The sequence below is a fragment of the Myiozetetes cayanensis genome, unplaced genomic scaffold (assembly GCF_022539395.1).
Source record: "Myiozetetes cayanensis isolate MyiCay16 unplaced genomic scaffold, myiCay2020 scf4, whole genome shotgun sequence".
NCBI classification, from domain to species: Eukaryota; Metazoa; Chordata; class Aves; order Passeriformes; family Tyrannidae; genus Myiozetetes; species Myiozetetes cayanensis.
The window spans coordinates 42,064,891-42,087,912 of NW_026087631.1; the positions used below are offsets into that span (position 1 = coordinate 42,064,891).

The following is a 23,022-nucleotide window of genomic DNA, read 5'->3' on the forward strand; positions in this document are numbered from 1 at the left end:
AGGTCTTTTCCAACCCAATCTATTCTATGATTCTATGATTCTATGAAACAAAACAGGTAACAGCCACAAAGATGATTGCAGATAGGGAAGAAAAACTGTTTTTGGGATAGGACTAGAAAAATGGAGGAATGAGAGGTAACAGCATACTAGCATGTTACAATAGAAATCATAGGGGAGGTTTCCATGAAAGCAGGGTGGGAGAGAGGAGAATTTAATTCTGCCAATAGATCTAGGAGGTACAGAGAGCACTTGCTACAAGACATTGCTATTGTCATTTGTCTGGTAATCTGATCAGCATCGTTCTGAGTACAAGTGATGTTTTCTGCCTCTGCTTTCTCTAGCACATAGACATTTAGAAAGTCATTTCAATGCTACAGTCATCTATCGTTGACGAAATCCGGTATCTTTGTTCACAGTGCTGTATGCCACAGTTATCTTCATTACAGGGCTTGCTTCAGCACGCTACTGTTTCTGTCGTTTTTTTTTTTTAGTAATTCTGGTTCTTCTCTGCTTTCTAACATGAAGTTTTCTTCTGTGAATCTTGTGCTTCATCTTCTTCATCCATTTTTTAACTCTTTTAATCCGTGGACTCACACAGAACTTTTTGTCTTCTATATAGAGACTGATAGAGATAAAACTGGTTGTCAGTTTCAGAGAAAAGATGTAAAACCTCCAACTTTTTAATATTATCATACCTAGCACTCACCTATTAAGTTAAACTTGATTAAATTATATTTTGTACAGTGTTTATTCACTTTTTTTTTTAGTTTCAAATAAGTCAAAGTTAGGATCTAAGTTTTACATGATTAAACTTATCTTCCAAAATCTGAAAAAAAAGCTTCACTACTTCAGTGCAAAAAGAACCACAGTGCAAAGCAGTACATTTCTATGGCAAATAAATAAGTAGGGCACTGTATAATTATTATTATTATTGTCATTACTACCATGCAAAAGTCTAGAAAATGTACCAATTTAACCCAAACAGTGTGATATTATACCAGAAAAAAATTTAAAAATAGCTTAGGTACAAAAGTAAAGCTTATTTAATGAGTTTAGGCAACGTTTTTTAGGGGATTAATAATTGGAAAAAACAGAGAAGTCTTAAGGTGCATGAGTAATTTTTCAGTTCTGAAAATAAAGCATGTGTCAACGTGCTGGCTGAATAATGATCAATACTATACTGACAAAGAAATTCAATTTTAGCAATAAAGCTTAAATAGCGCAAGGAAAGACAGTTCTTAAATCACACACAGTGGTGTTTTCATTGAATTTGTATTAGTTTTCCAAGATTATACTTGTTTCAGTGGTGCCTAATAGGTTTTAACTCCCTTTCCCAGAAAAGGACCCAAAATATTTCTTACATAACAGCTTCTAGGTGACACAGGCCATCAGCTTTCTGGATTTCAAACCTCTCCACTCTTCGGAGAATTCCTTTGGGAATTTCTTCTGAAATCTTTGTGCAACAGTTAAAGGCTCCAGGAAACAAAGCTAAAAAGTGTAGTAACAACGTTAGAAAGGACAGAGATATGAAGGGGACAAGTCATAGTTTGACTGCACAGAATCACAGAGGGGTTGAATCGGAAGGGACCTCTGCAAGTCATCTGGTCCAGCCCCCTGCTCAAGCAGGGCCACCTGGTCCTTGGGTCCTGCTTAAGCTCTGCTCCCATCCCCTGATAATGTGGTTGGCATAACTAACACCATTTTAGGAGGCAAGCAGCCATTCTGTGACCAAGCAAGTCATATGTTCATGCCCCTTCCCTCATTGTCAGACCCTAAAGATCCTGTGAACCAAGCAGACAAACCAATCAGATTTCCACTTCCCTTCCCTACCACCCCTCAGCATGTACTGCCTGACATCATTCCTCTCCAGATGAAGGACTTTGCCTTTCCCCTTGTTAACTTCATGAGATTCCTCTCTGCCAATTTCTACGTCAGTGAAACCATGTGGTGCATCAGCTACTGCTCCCAGTATTGTATCATCTGCAAAACATGCCACAGGCACATTCTCTTCCATCGTCCAGGTCATTAATTAAGATGTTGAACAGTATTAGTCCTTGATTAGTTGTGATTAGTACCACTGATCACAACCCTCTGGACCTGGTCATTCCTCCAGTTTTCAGTCCGCCTCACTATTCAGCCATCTATCCTATACTTTGTCAGCTTATCTATGATGATATTACAGGAGACAGCATCAAAGCCTTTACTGAAGTCAAGGTACACAACATCACCGCTCTCCTCTTGATGAGCAAGCTGGTCACCTCACTGGAGAAAGTCACCAGGTCAGTCAAATGTGATCTCCCCTTCATATATCCATGCTGACTACTCCTGATCACTGTTTTGTTCTTCAGATCTTTGGAATGCTTTCTTGGATGATTTTCTTCATCACCTTCCCAGGGACTGAGATAAGGTTGGCCTATTTGTCCTGTGGCCTTATGTAGGTCTGAGTTTTAAAAGTGGTCCCTAATTTGGTCCTCCTCCACTGATAGTATGTCATCCTTGCTCTCGACTTTCCCTCTCAGGGCCCTGGGTTTCTTAAAGGCCAGTCTGAATGGTAAAGAGTAAGGCAAAATATGTGTTGAGTACCTCAGCCTTATCCATGTAATTTATCACCAGTTGCTCTGTCCTGTTTAGTAGTGGGTTCACATATTCACTCCTCTTTCTTTTGTTATTTATATACCTGTGGAATACTTTATTGCACATCACATCCCTTCACAGATTCAGCTCCAGGCTTTGTCTTTCATAATCCCATTCCTGCACGTTTAGACAACAACTCCATACTCCACCTGGGTCACTTGCCCCTGCCTCCATCCCTTTATTCCTTACTTTGTTTTTATGTTCAAGTTCAGTTAGAAGCTCTGAGCACATCCATGCAGGCCTCCTGACACACTGCTTGGTTTTTTGTTTGTCAGGACAGACCTTTATAGAGGCTGGAGGAGGTGGCCCTTGAACATCCAGCTGCTCTGCTCAACCTTCTCCTATCCAGGATCATATTCCATAGAATTCTTCCAAACAGGTCTCTGAAGAGACTGTAAATCTGCACTCATTAAATCCAGGGCTGTGATTTTGCTTTTTTTGCCCTGCTCCCTTCTCCTAGGATCCCAAACTCCACCATCTTATGGACTCCATAGGCAACACTGTCTCTGATTTCATGTCCCTGACCACGTTTGCCTTGTTTGCAAGTACCTGGTCCAGCTGAGTGCTTTTCCTTGATAGTTCCTTGATTACTTGTGGTAGAAGATGTCATCAATGCACTTGAAAAAACTTATGGATTGCTTGAGTGATTGCCTTAGCCGTATTGCCCTTCCAGCAGAGATCAGGGTGGTTAAAGTGCTCCATGAAGATGAGGGCCTGTGAACCTGAAGATTTTTCCAGTTGTTTGAGGAAGGCCTTGGCTACATCCTCCTGGTGAGGAGGCCTATAGCAGACACCTATGGTGGTCTGCTCACTAATCTTGACCTGTGAACTCTCTGTTGGCTCATCATCCATTCCCAGGCAGAGCTCCATGCACTCTGGCTGCTCTCTTGCATAAAGGCCAGCTCCCTTTCCTCGCCTTCCAGTCTGCTTTTCCTGAAAGCCCATATTCCTCAGCTGCAGTATGGCGGTCATGTGAGTCACCCCACCACTCACCCCAGTAAGCTACAGGCCCTGTACCTGCAGACAGACTTCAGAATCCTGTTTGCTCCCCATGCTGTTAGTTGAAGGGCATTTCAAAGTGGTGTCAAGGGTTAATTATCTTTGCAGCTTATGGGATACCATCCTCTCAGCTTCTCCCACAAGAGAGATTGGTGGTTTTGTTACTTAAAGAACAATTTATTTTACCTCTCCCTGTGCACACATATGTAAAGGCTTGTTACAGTAAAGTAAAAATAATCTTAAAAGATTTAGAATCATAGAATCAACCAGGTTGGAAAAGACCTCCAAGATCATCACGTCCAACCCTTGATCCAACACTACCATGGTTACTAGACCATGACACTAAATGCCACATCCAGTTTCATCTTAAAAACCTCCAGGGATGGAGAATCCACCACCTCCCTGGGCATTTTAATGCCTGATAACTCTCTCTGTAAAAAATTTTGTCCTAATATCCAACCTACCCTGGCAGAGCTTAAGCCCTTGCCCTCTTGTCCTACTGCTCATTGCCTGGGAGAAGAGATCAACACCCACCTGGGTGCAACCTCCTCTCAGGGAGTTGTAGAGAGTGATGAGGTCACCCCTGAGCCTCCTCTTCTCCAGACTAAACAACCCCAGCTCCCTCAGCCCCTCCTCACAGGACTTGTGTTCCAGTTCCTTCACCAGCCTGGTTGTTCTTCTCTGGACCTGCTCCAGCCCCTCAATATCCTTCCTGAACTGAGGGGCCCAGAGCTGGACACAGCACTCCAGGGGTGGCCTCACCAGTGCTGAGTACAGGGGAAGAATCACTTCCCTGCTCCTGCTGGCCACACTGTTCCTGATCCAGGCCAGGATGCCCTTGGCCTTCTTGGGCACCTGGGCACACTGCTGGCTCATGTTCAGCTTCCTGTCAAAATTATTTTAATTTTTTGGAAGAAGATCACCAACATCAATGACAGAGAAAGTGTCAGGAGTATAATTTAAAAGATCTACCTTGTGAGGTAGAATCAGGGCTGTTATCTTGTTATCTTTAGAAATTATTAATGCTGTTGGTGGGATTTGTGTTTTCTTTTGCCTCAAGAACTCCCATGCCTGAATGTCTCCACTAGGGAATTATCTCCTGCCAAATTTTTTCCTGGTTGCTAATACCATCTTGAAAATCAAAAGTCACTGAACTTTAAAAAGTAGATCATACTTCAAGGTAGTTTTTTTTGGTTGGTTGGTTGGTTTTTGTTTGGTTGGTTGATATTTTGTATTTTGTTTGTTTGTTTTAAGACAAATACTAACATCTTGGTATTTGATTTTCTCTGTGCTAGCACAGAAAGGAATTTCCTCCATCAGCTCAAGGACAAACAAAGCTATATTGCTTAGGGATCCACCTAAGATGAAGGTCTCAAGATTACATCTGTGCTTCGAAGTGAGCACAGCAAGGACTCCTGTGTCCCAGACAACGAACTAATCTGGGAGAAGTGGGGAGAGAGAGTGTTCTTCCTATTTGTTTGAATTTTTTTCCTAGCCATGCTGTTCCCTAAGTAATCATTTAGCCTTGAGCACAAGAGTCACAGCAATAGAAAAAAAGACAGAGAATGAATTTCAGTTCCTGTAAACAGGAGATAAGAACTCTGTTCAAAAATCTTCCTGTAAGCAAGAAGACTGTGTGCTCTGCTCCTGACAAGAGTGCTTGCTGGGTGCTAAAATAATAGATGCGCACAGCTGTAGAAGTGAGCTTGAGCAGCAGGCGGGGGAGCAGGAGTTTCTGGAGAGCAGTCACAGTGTCCTCTGCAGCTTGCAAGGGAGCTTTTGTACCTGTGGGGCTGATGACAGACCCCTGAGATTTCAGAGTCAGAAGGGAGGATGAAAGACAGCAGCTGGCCTAGCAGTTTTTTCCTTAACAACCCAGAGAGAAGGACTATAAATAATCACATGGTGCAGAAGGACTAATTAAGTGTCGAGCATTACCTGTGTAATTTCCCTATTGTTCTTTACTTTTCTCCCTTCAAGACCATACTTCTTGTGAAGCCAATTAATTGATATTCACAAATGGAAATTCAGCTCATTGAGCACCACTAAGTTTAAGTTTTTTTCTGAGGCCTCAAGGCAGCGTTGGTAACACTAAAGTAAAAACTATTGTTGTTGCCAGTCAGCTCTTGACAGAAGGATCATGCTGGATGAAAACTCAAGGAAGGGTAATTATACATTGAACTCTCTCTGAGGTTGCCTGCTGTGCTTTTTGGAGAGATGTAGTCCTGTTCTTTTTTGGGGTCTACTAGACTAAAATACCTGGCAAGTCAGGCACTGCCAAGTCCTGTGGAATGGCTGGATATTACAGGAGGTGTTAGGGAGAGCCAGCTGTCCCCTGAACTGTGCCTAAACTGTTTTTGCTGATGCTTGGCTTCCATCTCTTGCCCCTAACCTACTTTATGTTTAAAAACATGACCTGTTTTGATCTGCTTACTCAGATCTAAACCATCAGTGGTTGCACTTTACAGTGCAACCTTTGAACCGGAGCATTAAAGCCACTGACACCCAACTCATGCAGCTGTACCAAAGCTATGCCTTGAGACATGAGCACGGGCAGCAGGATGCATGTGAAACTGGTCAATGCACCAAAACCAAGCAGACTGAAAGTTTGGATATCATGTGAGCAAGGTGGTGCTTATGTTCTTGCTAAAGAGGCAAAAGTGTTTCTTATGGAGATTGAGAGGCTGCTAGTAACTTTTTATTGGAAATGTGTGCCTGGGGAGGCTTCTTGCTTTCATCAGTATGTATTCCTCAAGGAATTCTGATCTGCAATGTTTTTTTTTTAATTAAAAAGAAGCTGTCACTTTTAAGTTTTTTTTTTTTTTTGTTTTGTTCTGTGCATGAAAGTACATCTACAATATGGAAAATAGAAATTACTATTCTTTGAATCACAGATGAATGAATGGCACTGGGGACTTTCTGTCAGGGAATATGACAGTGTCATCAGCAACCTTCTGCTGACACAGGCATTTGAGACAACTGGTACCTTTTTACATGGGAGCCAGTTTTAAAAATGAGCCGAGGAATTCCTGTATTTCCCCAGAGCCCAGGAGAGCTGATGCTACTCTCCTGTAGCACTGAGCCATCCTGCAGCTCCATTATTAGTCTAACTTCACTCTAATCCTGCAAGTACGAACAAAGCAGGGGGCAATAAGCAAAGCTAATTATTTCTGCCCAACCCAGTATCATAATTTTTTGTGGTTTCAGCAATTAAGTCAGGGTTATTAGTAATCACTGATCTAAACAGTAGTTAAAAGGAAAGAACTGTGGTTTTCCACAGGGGTGGCCTTTCATGTACCATTTATCAGTCAATGAGATTTTTTCAGTGCTGTCCATTTCATTTGTCTCTGTGGCTGAGTGGCACAATCAGAAATACACAGCAGCTTACCCGAAAATTATTTAGAGCTGTTGTCTGATACTGAGCCTCTTTAACCAGGTGCTGCTTAGTGATGGACCTTGAGACAGGTCCCCTCAGGGATTGCTCTGTTGTTATTTCAGCAGGTGGTATTATCTGTTTTGGTACTTCTTCCCCAGGAACTCTTTTTTGACAGGGAAAGACCTATTGGCCTCTGTACTGTGAGGGTGGTGAGACAACAGAACAAGTTGGCCAGAGAAGTTGTGGATGCCCCATCTCTGGAAGTGTTCAGAGCAAGGCTAGATGGGGCCCTGGGCAACCTGGTTAGTGGAAGGTATCCCTGCCCAGGGTAGCCTGGATTGGATTTAGATGATTTTTAAGGTCCCTTCCAACCCAAACCATTCTATGATTGGAGTACTTGGGAATGAAGCACAGTGAAAACAAAGGCTCTGATGGAATGAGACCTCTGTGAGTACTGTTCATATATATTGTGTCTTTACACTTTAGTTGATCAGTATCAAGTCTCTTTGACTACCTGAAGTTTCTTTTTTCATTTCCTATTTGCTACCTGGCCAAACTTAGTCCACAGAAACTTTTCTCATCCTTCCGCTTTACTTTTTTCATTGTCATTCTCAAACTTGAGACCCATATGTTAATCAGTTGAGGAAGGTTGAGTCGTGTAGGGTTCAGGCAAGAAATATTAAAACCAATTATTGCTGCTTTAGGCAGGACTCGTGCAGCTCTTTTCTTCACAAATGTCACTCCAGCAGTTAGTGTTTTGACCAGGCCTTTGGTGTTCCCTCCTGCATCCTGCTAGCAGCACAGAGGAGACTGTCAGTAGTGCTGGCAGAGCTCCTCATGAACTGGATGTGACCCATGGACTCCTGAGTGAAAGGCCGTGCCGCAGTTTTTTTTATGTGACCAAAAACCAACAATAACAGTTCTTGAATTTACACAAAATAAGGGAGCCCAGCAAACATGCATAATGTGACTGAGCAGGATGGGTTCCCCCAAAGCATAAATCTGAGGCACTTGCTGTTTCTATGCTGAAATGTGAGACCTGCCACTAATGTGCCTCAAGTTCACCCTGAACTGATGCAACTCTGCACCCATTGCACAACTTTGGCACACCTGTGCTATTAGCTGCAGGCATTAGTATTTCCCAATGGAATTCTTTTGTGGTTACAAAGTAGGCTTTGTACATCTGAAAAACAAAACAAAACAATTTGCATTGATTAATTTGATTAATATCTTGCTTAGCCAGAACATGGAAAGTGCTGATATGCTCCAATATCAATACAACCATTTCCACAGACCAGTTTCAGTCCTCAATCCCATGTTGTTGGCTTACGAACACAGAATCCAGGCTCTGCCCCTGGGGGGAAATTTACTACTACATCACCTAAACTTTAAGTTACTGTAAGACAGCTCATTTAGTACTCATTTGTTCATGAAACTGCCAGAAAATGTTCCTTTCATTTGAAACAAACTTGAGGCTATTTTAAGAGTTCAGCACCTCAAGGCAGGCCTTTTCAGCTTAACCTAACGCAAGCCAGTAACTATTTAATTGTGCAGAAGGCTCTGATCCTGTTCGGCAAGTGAACAAAGCAGGATGCTAGAATCCTTGACAGGTGTAGCATAGCTGTGGTCTGTTAAAACAAGGAGGTTGCTTAATAGGTGGACTTGAGAGGGGAACTCAAATGCTGAGAAACGCACTAGTGCATCCTACTGCTTTGACTGCATGGTAATGCACACAGTTAAAGCACAATTCTGAGAGATGAAAAAAGATAGAAAGATTTCTAACCTATAACTATAAATCAAATATAAATAATATATAAATCTGTAAATCATTCTATATCATTCTGTGGCAAAGAATAAATACAAATGAAGTTATGTACTGATGCTTTTCCTGTTTTGCTATGAGGACTGCTGTAAATACGGACGTTTTCAAGGCTGGAAGGCTCACTGGAGATGGATAGATGAGTATTTCATATACATCAGGATTGTCAGATTGGTCTTTGTCCATCAAATCATGATCAGCTTGCAAGCTGTCTGTCCCAATACCACATCCATGATGATTGCATTACAGAGCACCAAGGAAGTGCAGGCTGTAAATTGACAAAATGGAGTGTAATATTGATGTGGTCAAACAAACCATTACAAAGTAATATCTAGTGCCTTGACTAGCAAAAACAAACCTCATAATGTCTTGCAATTTAAGTGCAAAAAGAAGCTGTCATGTGAACATAGATCTGTTTTTATCTATAAAGCAACATGTTTTGATAACAGAGAACCCATCTCCCACACTGCACAGATCAGCCTAGGTCTCACCAGACTAGCACTATTGGAATAACTTGAGTAGGATAACTGCAGATAACTCCTCTGGAAAGTCTCAGTCAGTCTTATTTAGTTGTTATTCCTATGCTGTAGCATCCAACACTTGATTTAGATTCTATTACTATATAAGGGTTACCAAATTTCTCTCTTCGTGTCTTCAAGATGAAGTACATATAGGACCTTCTGAAAGAGAATTTCTGTCTTCTCAAATTGAAATTCCCAAACCAACCATCTTTAAAAGAAGTTCTCTTGTCCAACCTGCTGATAGTCTCTCATACAGTGCTGCTCCTCTCACTGCAGGTGTAGCACTCTGTAAATCCCTGGCACTAAGATGTGATAATAGCAGGTTATCAGGATTTTTTAAAGAAATACTGCAAAAACTTTTGTTGAATTGTATTATGGGGAGTGAGGGTGGAGGGGTGGAGGTTGTGGCAGGGGAAATTCCCATCACACTCTTGAAAATGATCTAATTTTCTGGCATTGCCTGGCCAGGCCATGTTCATTCCTGTCGCCAGGTGTGGTTTTGGCCAACATATGGCTTTCCTGGCCTCTGTCATTAGCTACCAATTCACATCCACAAGCAAAGTAAACTTCTGCAAGTTGCATGTACCAGCCCAAATCTCACTTGTATATCTGTTCTGTCACCCTGAAGTAAATGGATGCATAATGGAGAGCCTAAGAAGCCTAAGCCTGCACAGGGTTAAAGCCAAATCTAGTTCAGCTCAGGGTAGGCTGTGCCTGTACCCTGACAGCCATGTGCTGTTCTGCTCTTTTTTTATTGTGGGTCCTGTCGTTTGAGTATCATTGCCAAGTATGGAGTGTGTTTGGGTGAGGAAAGTTAGGTGGCAAAGGCATTTCCCCTGTGCCAGGTGGTTCAGCATAAAAGAACATGTTCTAAGAGAACCTTTACTTTGACCTGTGCATGTACGTGCCAGTCCTATTGTGCAAGACCTTGCTGACTGGCCAGATCATAAATCTAGTACAAAAGCTTTCCCATGCCAGCAGGTGCAGTTGCCATTTTAAAAGGATAAAATTTTAAGGCAGATTTTGCCTATGTGTTGTCTACATTTTTAAGGAAATCCACTATTCCTACTCCTACTGAAGCCAGTGGAGCTTGAGAAAGGTTCACCCCAAAGGATGAAGTGCTCCAGAATCTGAATTATCTTCTCTGTGAACATAGTTTGTTTTACAATAAAAACTACATAGAAAAACTAAGAATTCAAGCACAGCACTAGCTAATCGTTTACATTTTTTAAAATGTTTATGGAAATGCATGAAGTGTTATTAGATCTCCTGAATCCTCAAGACATGCTGCACTGAATGCAGAGGAAGCTGCATGCAAAACTGTTTTTCTGCTGAGAGAAATCAGTTACTTGAAGTTTGTCATAAAAAGGTTTTTGAAACCTTTGCCACCAAGGGCAATTTCACTTTAAAGGAAAAAGATTAAGTGGTTTTCTAAACATATTCCCTCTGAGAAGCTTGGAAAGGAAGAATTCACACCTGAACTAGAGAGATCTTTTTGAAAAAAATACTGAAATTTTACTAGGTGCTCCCTCAGGAAAACACTGCTTCTCCTTCAGCAGCTAAAATTTTTCGGCTATCTTCTTGATAATGTTTCCTATGACAAATAACTCACTTGGCTTTTCCTTGCCTAAGCCACTTCACAGAATGATAAAGTGCCCGCATCTGTTGTGGAAACACCAGGTTTGCCGAGGAAATGCTCAGGCGACTCCAGTGAAAATGCCAATTGCTCTGTGGAGTTAAGACAGCCAGGTTTCACTTTTTGAATCTTCCCAGGCTATGGCAGAGACCTCTAAGCTATCCACTCAGGTCCCGTACAGAGCTGCAAAGGCTCAAGCAAACACAGTAACACAGTTCCAAGTAGACAGACTTGGGGTCTTTTTTTTTTTTTTTTTTTTTAGATAATAAAATATAGAAATAGATAAAAGACAATTTTACTTACTCTCAGACGTCTGACTAACTGTGACTGCTAGAACAACCAAAACAGTGACTAAGTTCACATCCATTCCTCCCAGGAGCTGCAGGAGCACAGCCACAGAGGAGGCAGTGAGCTGAGCTGCAGGACTAACATCTGACCCTACCTCCCGGCTGCTGGGGATGAATGTGGCTTAAAGCCCCACCCTGAGCAGACGCTCAACGCTGGCTGCGTCCTGTGAGGCACTATGGACTTCAGCAGGAACCCTCTTCCCACCTACAGACACACGGTAAAGTGTTTTGCCAGATGGGAAAACAGGCTGTATTCCACATAGTTGCCCCAAGATGGTACTGCCTTACAGCCAGATCCTCACAGCCCTCACTGATGAGGCTCTTCAACAGTAGAAATGCCAAGAGTAGAAGTACTTCAGAAACAAGTCCTTGCAGGATTAAGGCAAACGGAGAAAAATCCTTTGCTGTTAGGTGTCATCTCCATGAAGCTAAACAAGCACTGCTGTGGGTCAAACCTGCTATACTATAAACAGGTACAACCTCAAGGAGACCTGCGCTGCCAGGTCTGTAAGGACCCTGAGCAAGGGCTGTATTATTCCTGCCACACTTGCCATTCAGCACTGGTTCAAACTTTGAAAAACCAAAGAAGTGCTACTGTGCAATCTCAGCCCGAATGGAACACTGTGGCTGTATGGGTGGCAAGCAGTTGCTGTATGGGTACTCCAGCAAGATGTCTGGATTGACTTTTCCCAGGGCTGAACCAGAAAAATAAGTCTGGAAATTCCCTAGACTGCTCAACCAAGCTCATCTTTGGTCTGGCTTATTACAGCCATTCTTACCATTCCTAAGTTTCCAGAGCACAGGTTGGAAGAAACTGCCTCAGGGACTTTAATCTATACTTACACTGTCCCAACACCAGTTTTGCAATTCCATCTAACAATAAATTCACATAGTGCAATCAACCTTTCTGGCTATCAGTATTTTACTTCATAGCTTTTGGTTTCTGCTTGACACTGTTATCTACTGGGGCAAATGCAGAGTACAACACTTGAAAGATTGTACTTGAAATGCAAGTCTACTGTTAAGAGGAAAAACAGTAGAAGATAATGATGTGTGCTGTTTAAAGTATGATTTCAGGGAAGTAACTGAACCATGACGGTCAGCACTAAAACAGCTCACACCACCTTTATTAACTTGAACCTATGTAAGTACAGGACTATTAGCAGTGTTAATGTTCTTCACAGTAGTACGAAGAAGAAAAAGTTAGATTAAAAGAAATATAATGAGTCAGGTGTTACTGCAGTAACATGTTAAAGGAACAGCTTCAGTCAATATTAGATTTTGTATTCCAGTGTCTGGTTGACGGTGAGTACAGGGAGCTGTAGCAGTGATGGGGATGGAGGACGAACCAAAGAACCCTGAGATTCTTACGACCAGTTCCTGTATGTCAAGTTTGAAGTGTTCCCAGGGGACTGCTCAGAGACACACACCTCCTATGATCTCAAAAACACAAAGCAAATACAGGTATCTGCAGGTATTTATTTTCTCTGCTGCTGGCAACAAACAACAGCACACTGAATAAAACTTATTTCTTTCATCTTGAAATCAAGTTTTACCTCTTATGTTCCCTCAGAGTTCATGGTCTCATTCATAGGTCCAAAATAAAGTAAATGTTTTTTTACTTCAACGGGAAAGTGCAGTAAGGAAACTACGATTGTGTCAGACCCGGAACATGCTTTTCACTTTATGGAGGCTATATAATATGTCAACAATTTAAAATGCCAAACCTAATAGAACAGGAAAAATGTAAACGGAAGAAACAACACTGATTTATAAGATTGGGAAATTAAAAATAAAAACAGTCAGAGAACAATAGCAAATATTGTGTTACGGCTCCACATGAATGTGTAGACAGCCATCCAATTTACAAAGGAAGAAGGAGCTAGCCATACATTCTTTTCCAAGAATTGGGCTGACACAGTTGATAGTGGCATTAGTTATAAGTGTAGTTGAAGGAAGGCAAAGAGTTCTATTGACATATTGATTTGGATTGCATTCAAAGCTCAAATCAAAGTGCTAATCTGCAAATGAGAAGCTAGTCATACTTCCATCCTGAGAAACAAATTCTTGTTTTAATCCTTTTAGAAGTTCTACCTTTTATTTGAGAATGTAGAACTGCTAGAAAGGCTAAAACTGACAGCTCTTTTAATCTGAGTCTTTGATTTTTGAGCAATGGTTAATGATTTTAACTTCTTCTACATTAATATGCATTGTAACATGATACTTTTCCCCAGTTACTCAAGTGGAGGCAAGAGTAAACTGCCCTTCTGTAATCCATTCCTCTTCATCAGACAATTCTCTTTTGCAACAGGAGTGCTGATTACTGAGGAAGACTAAACCACCACCTCAGTTTGCAGGATAATTTATGTTAAAACAACTTTGGATCTTTGTTGTTTCCAGCAGGACTTAATTTGATGAAGGCTTCTGACATACTGATAGATGCAAGAGGGTTATCACAGTACTTCCCATTACTCTGTAAATGATCATAAACTCACAATAATGATTTTTTTTTAACCTAAACTTGCTTAAATTATGAATGGAAAAGTTCACAAAATTATATTTTGGACTTCTTAGCAATGTCTCCAGTTGTTTGTGTGGGCATCAAAATCCCAGACTGTGAAGTCTTCAGATGTCCCTTATTCTAGACTGCATCAGCTGTCCCTGTGTCTACCATAAACCCCCTAACTTTAAAATTCTCTGCGTAACTCTCATTCAGCCTTCTGCATACCAGAAATTTATCTGTGAGTAGTTTAGTTGGGGAAAAAAACCCAAGAGTCCAGAAGAAAGCTCTGAGCTGTGAACATTATAAATGGTTAATGCATTTGCCAAGATGCAAGCCAGCCAGATTCAGTTCTGTGCCCAAAAGGAGGGTATGGAAAGCTAGGCCTCATCGGGGTGTATTTTACACTCAGCATTACACCTTTTTGCTACATAAAACTGAGAAGAAACTTGAGGTAGGACTGGAGCACCCAATTCCCTTCCATCAGGTGAATTTACCCACAAATAGATAATGCTGTCATGCTCCCGTAGTGCTCAGCCTCCCCTTGACCTTCTGATGCAGAGATCTTCCAGGAAGAGCTGAGAGGCTTGTCCTTGCCTGTGCTACTGCCTGGCACTTAGGGTATGGACTTCCCACTCCCTGAGTGCTAAATTATGATAGAATAGGATGAAAGTTGAGTTTTTTTGAAGAATGCAGGGTTTTGTCCTGAAAAAAGATATTTTGGGCTTTACAGACCAATAAAACAAAGGAACCAGTTCTGGGTTCAATGTTAAAATTGCAGAGAAATACCGAGTATTTTCCATTGTCCATTTCAGTAAAATGTTCCATATGGGAATTCTGAATTCCATCAGAAGCAGCTCAGACAGACAGACAGAAAGATACTCCCCCATCCCCAATTTTACCTTTTACAGGGAGTGTCTCTACTGGACTTAAGCTCTTACTGTGGCAGCAGCTATGCATCACCAGTGGAAACAGCACAGAGAAAGCCCCTATCACTAGGGCACAGCAAAAAGGGATTGTTACTGACGGGAATGCTTTGGAGGCCAAACCACAGGAGGAGGAGGGAATGCTGTGGCATAGGTGCTAACAGGGATGAGAAGCTGACTGGCATTCAAAAGAGAAGTGAAAATCTCTCTGAAGTGTGAACTATGAGGAAAACTGAAGCTGATGAAAGTTCTGTGACTCTGTTCCTCTGTGAAGACAAGAAACAGAGACTGCAGGGAAGATGGGCATGAAAATGGTGCAGTCTAGAGAGGCAGCCACCCAGAAATCCATTAGTGAAGAAGCAAGGAGTACCATTTGATAGAATGCTGTATTAGCATCTTGTTGCAGATGTTGAACCATTCTGGGAAGTCAGCCCTGAGTCAAGCCCCAGGATTCTCCTCAAGAACTTTCTTCAGACTGCCAAGGAGTACATTATTGCCAGGGAACTGGAAAGTTTGGCTTCCAGTGGCATGTTCCTCTCATTTGAGATGGCCAAATTATAACCCTTCCTGTACATCCAGTATGACATTTAAGGCTGACATACTATTATGCAGCATTAGAAGAAGGACATAATTCATTGAGGCAGTGAGCAAAAGGAAAAACTGAAGACTCTTCCCTTCTCAATCTCTATATTTAAAAAAATCAATCATAATTTAGAGGACCACAAGATGGGTGCTGAAGAGAAAGAATAGCACATATTTTCCATGGCTGATTGGCTAAGGAGAAAATCTGATGCTGAGATGCACAAGTGAGAAATAAGTACATTGGGATTCGTGTTTCTGAACAGAACAAAGACCACTAAGTTTGCATGCTTCCTTATAAGTTATAAAATAAACATCTTTTCTTGCCTAGATAGTTTAGTCATTCTTGAAACCAAATAAAAAAATGTAAAATGGAACCATTTACATCAGTATCCACACATCCTCTTTCCAACTCGGCCTCCCAAGAGACTTTGCCTTTTGTCATGACAAAGCTGAGTGCCAAAGACCAGGCTCCCCTAAGTTTTGGAAGTTTTTTTGTTGTAGGCCTTAACTGACTTTTAAATGAGGAAGTGAATCTATTATTTTGATTCCAAAAGACAAGAATCAAAATGGGGGATGGACAGAAGGTCTATGCACAAACATGTGAAAACTCATGTCCTACAGAGGCAGTACGGGAACACACAGATCAGTGCACTGCACGATGCTCTGTTTATAACGTGCTTCTCCTGAGTCCTAAAGAGCCTGAAGTTGGCTTTCAGCAAAAGATCTAGTATGATCTCCCTATCTTTAAAAACCAACATTGCATGTATAGGAGGACCACAAAAAGTGACAAATGTTCAGTGGAAATGTGTTAAGTTTTTAGAAAAAGGCTGTTGCTCTTTTCTACAAAAACAAATAAATACACAGATATTCTGTTTTGCATGGCTGAAAATGTGTTTGCAGTCACAGGAGGCTTGCGCAGGGACAAGAACAAACATAACCTCCTGACAAGGTTATACTAACATGGGTCTGTGTGGAGCACATGCAGCACCACTACACCAGCGCATGGGGACCAGCAGCCTTGCACCACTTTTACGGGGAACAATGTGATTCTCTCTCTTCTCCTGACCCACATTCATTGACTGTTGCAGTAGCTTGTGAAGTCACTACCAACCATGAACTATGATCTCTTGCAGCCCTCGTTTATACCAGGAAATCAAATTTTGTCTTCTAAACCATCATGCCCTTGTGTTACATTTTTGTTATTTGGCCAGCACTTTTGTACAACTTCACATGACCTCACATCTAGCAAGTATCAGGTAGTTGTCCCCTCACTGAGGCTATGCTGTACTCTTTAGTCTCACAGAGTATATGTGGTTCCTTGTTCAGAGAATTCAGGGTTTCTTTAAGCCCTGTGTAGACCAAGACTTTTATTCTTCTCATAACCCAGGCTAAGAAATATGAGGGTGACATTTCTGAACAGGCCCCCTGACTACAAAACAAAAGTGGTGTTGTCACCTTTGGGCCTTGCATAAATTTCCTGTCAATGCTCGTTCTGCCTCCAGAGCTGTCAGGCAGCTTGGCAGAAGTGGGGAAATTCACCATGCAAGGAGTGGTCATCCCAAACAGCTTCTTCCCCATGCCTTTTTTATCTTTTTTTTTTTTTTTAGTTTTTGTTTTTTTCTTTTTTTTTTCCACAGAAGGACACAAACGAACTTCAGTGTTCACTCCATCATGTGTTATGATGAAGCACAATAGACAGGGCTGCAGCTGGCTTAATTTCTACTGCCTCTTTGGAGAAAATCTGATTTGCCATGGTTTTGAAAAAGGATGTACTTTACCAACAATGGGAGACATACAAAGCTCATTTTTAAACAGTAAAATGATGCATGAATTTGATCTATGTCTCCCCTATCCTCCTTCATGATGCCACCGTCTGAGGAAAACACACTTAAGAATTTTCTTTTAATGAGAATTTGAAAGAAAATTTTAAAAAGCATGGGACTCTTCTTGGCTGCTCCCTTTTTGGAATACGAGATAACATGAATTTCACAAGTCCAAGGGGTATGGGAAATGCCAACATTTTGAAAAAAGAGGTACTGATTTCCATTTATTAGTTCCAACTTACACTTATAAAGCCTGTTACTTGAACTTAAACAAGATCAGAATCACTTCCTCTATTTTCATGTTTTACAGTTAAATGTTACCTACACGATATAAACCAGACTATACTGTATGACCACTTGGGCACAGACTGTCTTCCTGTTACGCAACAGCTGACATAATGAGTGTCTGAAACCTTCCTACCCAGATCAAATAAATTATTAATAAGGATGCTGTTAATAATACATTTACTTCTGTGGTCCTCACTCACTAATACCGGGAAGGACTTTGGTTGCTGGATTTGGCCTGCTTTTTTCTGAATTCCACTCAGAGAGGTGTGATTCCCAAACATTCCTCGGCTGCAGCAAATATTCCTCATTTGCATGAAACCAGCACAGCAAACCCAACTCATCTCAGGGCCAACAGACCAAGGCTGCACAGATTTAACAGAGTAAATTTGATTCATGAAAATACAAAGGTACAAATTCGCACTTAAATTGCTTTTAAGTTATGTTAACCATTGGAAGTAGGGCAAGTAAATAAGTGTTTTTGTTTAATCTAATTTACACTCAAGTACCACTGACTATTTTTCAAGTTAAATATGGACTACCATGACTTGTCCAGTCCTTCAGAAATCCAGTCTTTGAGTTCAACAAAAAAAACAAATGGGAGTAAGAGACGAATCTTGCAAGTAAATGCTGACTGTCCTGCCCAGGGGTGGTTCCGTGCCCTCTAGAGGATATTACACACATTGTCTTACTTGTAATCTCTCTCAATACCTCTTGTGGTTTTTTTTTTTTTTTTTCCAATTACCCAATGGTTTCCAGTCCATCAAATACTTGGATGGAAAAAGAGTCCTACACATTTGTATTTATTGACTAACTTGGGGCACGGAGGTGATTTACTTTGGCAAGTGATTTTGATATCTTAGTTCCTCATCACTATTACAAATCCTGTTTCCTGGCACTGGAAAGCTTTTTGCAAAACCTGCTCTGTTTTTGTAGTTTTAAAACCCCAACTATTTCATCACTTTAGGTCAACTAGCAGGAAGTGACTGATACATACCATTTAACCATGAAACGCCAAGCTAGTCTTCACAGAATTAGAAGCAAGCTCTTCTCTAGAGCAGTCTTTTTCTTGAAAAACTACGTTTCATCATAACATTCTCCAGTCAGCTCTACTTCTTCGGTTTCAAAGAATTTATCTTTGAACATACTTCTTGGCCCAGCTCCCCTACTTGTTCATTTAGACAATAAACCTCTTTTCCTCCTATAAACTAACCAGGGACCTAGTGAGCCTGAGTAATTCTTACAAAGCACATTGGAGGTAAATGTGAAATGCTACCACCAGGAAAGTCATGGAGATAGAGGAAAGAAAGGACAGGTCATGGACTGGAGAAAAGAAAACAAATGGCAGTGAAATTTTACTTTGATAAGAGTATGAAGGGATAAAACATTTGATAGCATTGAAACGTATTTTATCTAAGTCCCACAATACCTCTGCTCAACTATTTTGACTTTAAAAGCCTAGCAGAAAGCCTCCAGAACATCAGTAAACCAAATTTTCTCCTGTATGTCACTCTGCAAGTCCTCTCCTTCTCTGTGAAGCAGAGAAAGACCTGAAAGTATGGGTTGCTTTGGGAGAGAAGTCAGCAGAAATAGCAAACACCCTTTGTAAGCATGGCTGGATGCGTGTTTTCAGACAACATCTTCAGTGAAAAGCATTCTGTTGCATTTTTTCCCAAGTCTAGATATAGCACAAACTTGGAATACCTTAGTAGAAGCTCTTTTCACTACACAGAGACAACAGTGTTTATTACCTCTGCAGAAGTAATAAAGTCAGCGTGCCAAAGCAGCTGGAATCTCAACTGAAAACTAAAGCTTTTACCTCCATCAATAAAGTAACTTCTGCCAGGGGAACTGGAGATCTACTGGCTTAATGAAGTATCACCAGTGCCAGAGAAATTACATGCTGTCTACCTTCAGTCAATATTAATCCTTTTGAGTGATGCTTCCTCCGCCTCTACGTGGTATCACATACGACCAACCAAGGAACAGAGCATTCTGCTACAATCATTCAACTCACCTTCACCTGTGCACTTGAAATCTTTCATCTTTCACGTAAGCTTGGAGTTTGTGTACACTGTGTGGCAACAAGAACAAACTCACTGAAAGGCCAGTCCGGCTGCAAGACAGGGAGGTAGAATAACTGGGTGAAGAAAAAAGCAAAGCAACTCTGTCTTCAGTTATTTGTTTTTCAATAAGTCTTTTTCATGCTTTCAGTTCCCTTCTTCCAGAGATTCGCCTACAGCCTACTATGTAAGCAGTTTGGACAGATTTTGATTAAATGTTCAGTGTATGCCTAGTCCTAAGCACTTTCCATCTTTTGCTGAATACCTTTCATAACTGTGACAGGTGAATGCTTGTGAATATCTGCCAAAGGCAAAAAATGTTGTACTCAACATTTCCAAACCTCTGTTCACTATAATAAAGAGGGGAAATGCTCACACTTGGTAACTAAGAAAACAATGCCTTTTTTGCAAAGCTAATCCAGGCAATGGAGAACCACAGAAATGTGCCAACATTCATTGCTTTTAAACAGGCAGCAAGAATATACCTACTTGTAAATCAAATCACTGTCAAACTGGTTTTCTTATCTGAAATGAGTTTTCAAGAAATTTGATCATTCAACTAGATTTTCAGTGGTAGAAATTCAATAGGAAAAAACCCTCTTTTTTTGAAACTCACAATTTTCTTTCTAACAGAATCTGGTTTTCAGACTTGCAGAATCTACAGAATCATGGAGCCCCATACAGCACATACTCAAGACGTGGCTTTCCCTAATACTCCAGCACTCCTTCTTTGCAGTGAGTGTGCAGACGGCAGCAGGGAGAACAACCCACATCTCCCTGGGAGTACTGGAGAGCAGTATCAGAGATTTCTAACTGCAATAAATATTTATCATGACAAGATCAGGTGATCAGCTTTTATATATTGCCACAAAGAGAGCCTGACAGTACCTAGTACAAGCTTTGCTGTGGGATACCCAAGAAGAGCCTCTTCTATGTTTAGTTTCAAGGGAGAAAGAGGTGCAAGTTTTTAACAAATTTCATGTTCCTAGTCCAAGTACCCCTACACTGGAGCTAGTACAAACTATTTTTTTCAAAGAAATGCAAACTGAAGCAAAGATTTTGCACTGCAAAATTGCAGCCATGTTATATGTACTAACTGCAATTGTGAAATCTTTCAAAGAGAAACTCCTGACTTTGGATTTTGAGAAAGAAAATTGTCTAGTTTTACGATAAATGATCTGCATTTTAAATGTTAAAATTAATTTTAAAAAGCTGGTCATCCCTCTACTGAAATATATTGATCTAGAAGTAATCATAGAATCAGTGCCTCATGAGAGGCACTGCCTTTTAGTTATTTCATTTTTTTATGTTTCTTTGCACTCAAAGAATCTCCTGGATAAAACAGTCCTTGAAGAGATACTTTCCTTCTTGAATAATAGGAAACATGCGAATGACAGGAAGATAAGCCCAATCTACAATGCCAATTACAGTCAGCTTCCATCTAGTTAGGACAGTCTGGGATGACTGGAATGCAATTCAGCATATACACCAGAAATATATACCTGTTCTGTGAAGAGATAAATTGCATTTTAAGCACCATTGAGCAGACTGACTAGCCACACACTGAATAAGAGAAAGGGTCTCTATGATGGTTTGCTATGAGACAGATGTCTACCACTTAGTCTGCTGCACCCAGCTGAGGTATCTGGTACACTGAAGCTGAACCACGCTTTTCATCCAACCTGAGGTAAGTCAAGAACCAGGAGAGTGCAAAAGACACCGCTGTCTCTGTAGCCACATAAAATTATTACAAATACACTTCATCAATATTTTTACAGATATTTAAATGCAAGATGCATGATGCAAAAACCTGTTAAATTATTTTTCACTTTGGGAAAGAATTATACGTAAATTGTGTCCATTTTTATGGTATAAGGTATCTAAGTGCCTTTGCTTTGCTCATTTATATTTAATGTACAAGGCATACAGAATACTCAGCCAAAAGATGCTGGCAAATCACTCAAATTTTCACCTTAACAAAACAGGTCTAGCAGAAGGAAAGATCTATCTCTACATGGACTAATGAGAAAAAAATTACTTGTGCTAAAAGGTTTTGCTAGCTAGAGCATTCTGTATCAAAACTCCCCAAGATACAACAATGTGTCTTCCACAGTAAGACTAGGACACAACAGAGTGCTTGTATCTACCTATTATATACAGTTAAAGGAACAAAAAGACACAGATGATTTTGTTGGAAATACACTGATAAAGCCTTATTATTTGAATCTTACAGTATTCATTTGGCCCAGGAACACTTCATATTTTTAGAGCAGTCATCATAAAATTTGTTATTAAATTGTTGGCAGTAATATGTAAAAAGGAGTTGGCTTTGATTATTGGCAATTTAAACTTCGATGTGAAACTAGCAGCATTATAACCTTCTAAATCGCTTATGCAATATATTGATGTCTACTATCTTTGATTTAATTTCTTTACCACAGTTCCCATACTAGAACTCGCAGCTACCAGCTCCTTTGGCTCATGTGTAAAAATTGTTGTGAACGAGATCAAGGAAATTACCCCATACCAGCCCAGGAGCCCTTGTTCCATGCTATGCAATTTTTAAGGTGAAAAATGAGATCAAAGAAAGATTGAATTCCCCTGGCAACATGAGGAAAGCTCCAGAGATACTAGTAATATTCCTTGGTCAAAGGAGTTGCTTCTGTGGTGGATACCAGCAATAGCATACAGGGACTTGGCCAATTACTCCTGCAACAGTTCCATTATACAAAACCATTTTCACACGGACTGTTTCACCCATTCTTACTAATACAAATGTTTTCAGTCAATTAGTTTTGACTAAACAAATCTGTTTTTACAAACTGCCTAGAAACCTACTTAACACTTCCATCAAAAGGAATAAAGTATATTTTCTTTCTAGTTTTCAATGTTCTGAAGATTTCCTTCATAGTGAACTAAATTTTTTGCTAAGTAATAGCACACCTGGGTTCCCCAGTCACTGAAATAAACACTTCTTCTCCTCACCTCAGGAAAAATCAATCCAAAATTAGGTCAAACAAATTGAGAATTATATATGAAGACAGAAGGAAAGATCAGTGTTTGATACATATAAACACACTTACACACACACACAAATATTAATACAAGTACTATTTAACTTCAATGGGGGGTTTTAGTACAAGAAAACAGTTCCACAATACAGCATTCAAATTTATAATTCAATGCAGAGGATGTAAAATTTGGGAAATTTTAAGAAATAACTGAAGGCACTAATTTATTATTTTCAGGAAAAGTGTTACTCCTTTTTTTTAGTAATGAATGCAAAGGGTACTTAAACCTGACAGCTCTTCCTTTGACTCAATGCAAGGTCTGGATGTAGAAGGGAAACAAAACCCAGTTCGTGAACTCAAAATTACCAGTTGATCAAAGCCCATGACATGTAACACTTAGAATACAAAATTCTTCTTCCCTGAAAAAAATATGCATAATTGACAGAATTTATATTGGCTCAACTACTTAAACAGAAATGTTCTCTTCTGATGCATTTCAT

At 40.4% G+C, this 23,022-nt stretch overlaps 1 protein-coding gene across 1 annotated transcript; it reads right to left on the bottom strand.

Annotated features, from left to right (window-relative positions):
• CCL28 (C-C motif chemokine ligand 28) lies at nt 1–11,379 on the bottom strand. The gene is made up of 3 exons (XM_050329511.1): nt 11,289–11,379; nt 1,362–1,488; nt 1–622 (listed from the first exon to the last, which is right to left on the bottom strand). The coding sequence occupies exons 1-3, from the start codon at nt 11,350–11,352 to the stop codon at nt 463–465; spliced, it is 351 nt and encodes a 116-aa protein (XP_050185468.1). The 5' UTR covers nt 11,353–11,379; the 3' UTR covers nt 1–462.
• Nucleotides 11,380–23,022: the final 11,643 nt, after the last annotated feature.

Bases quoted from the DNA above. Each gene is read 5' to 3' on its own strand.
- CCL28 (XM_050329511.1), bottom strand. From the start codon at position 11,352: ATGGATGTGAACTTAGTCACTGTTTTGGTTGTTCTAGCAGTCACAGTT. The intron at 1,489-11,288 runs GTAAGTAAAATT...TACACTTTTTAG, and splicing joins AGTTAGTCAGACGTCTGAGA to CTTTGTTTCCTGGAGCCTTT. The intron at 623-1,361 runs GTAAGAAATATT...TATCTCTATCAG, and splicing joins TGTCACCTAGAAGCTGTTAT to TCTCTATATAGAAGACAAAA.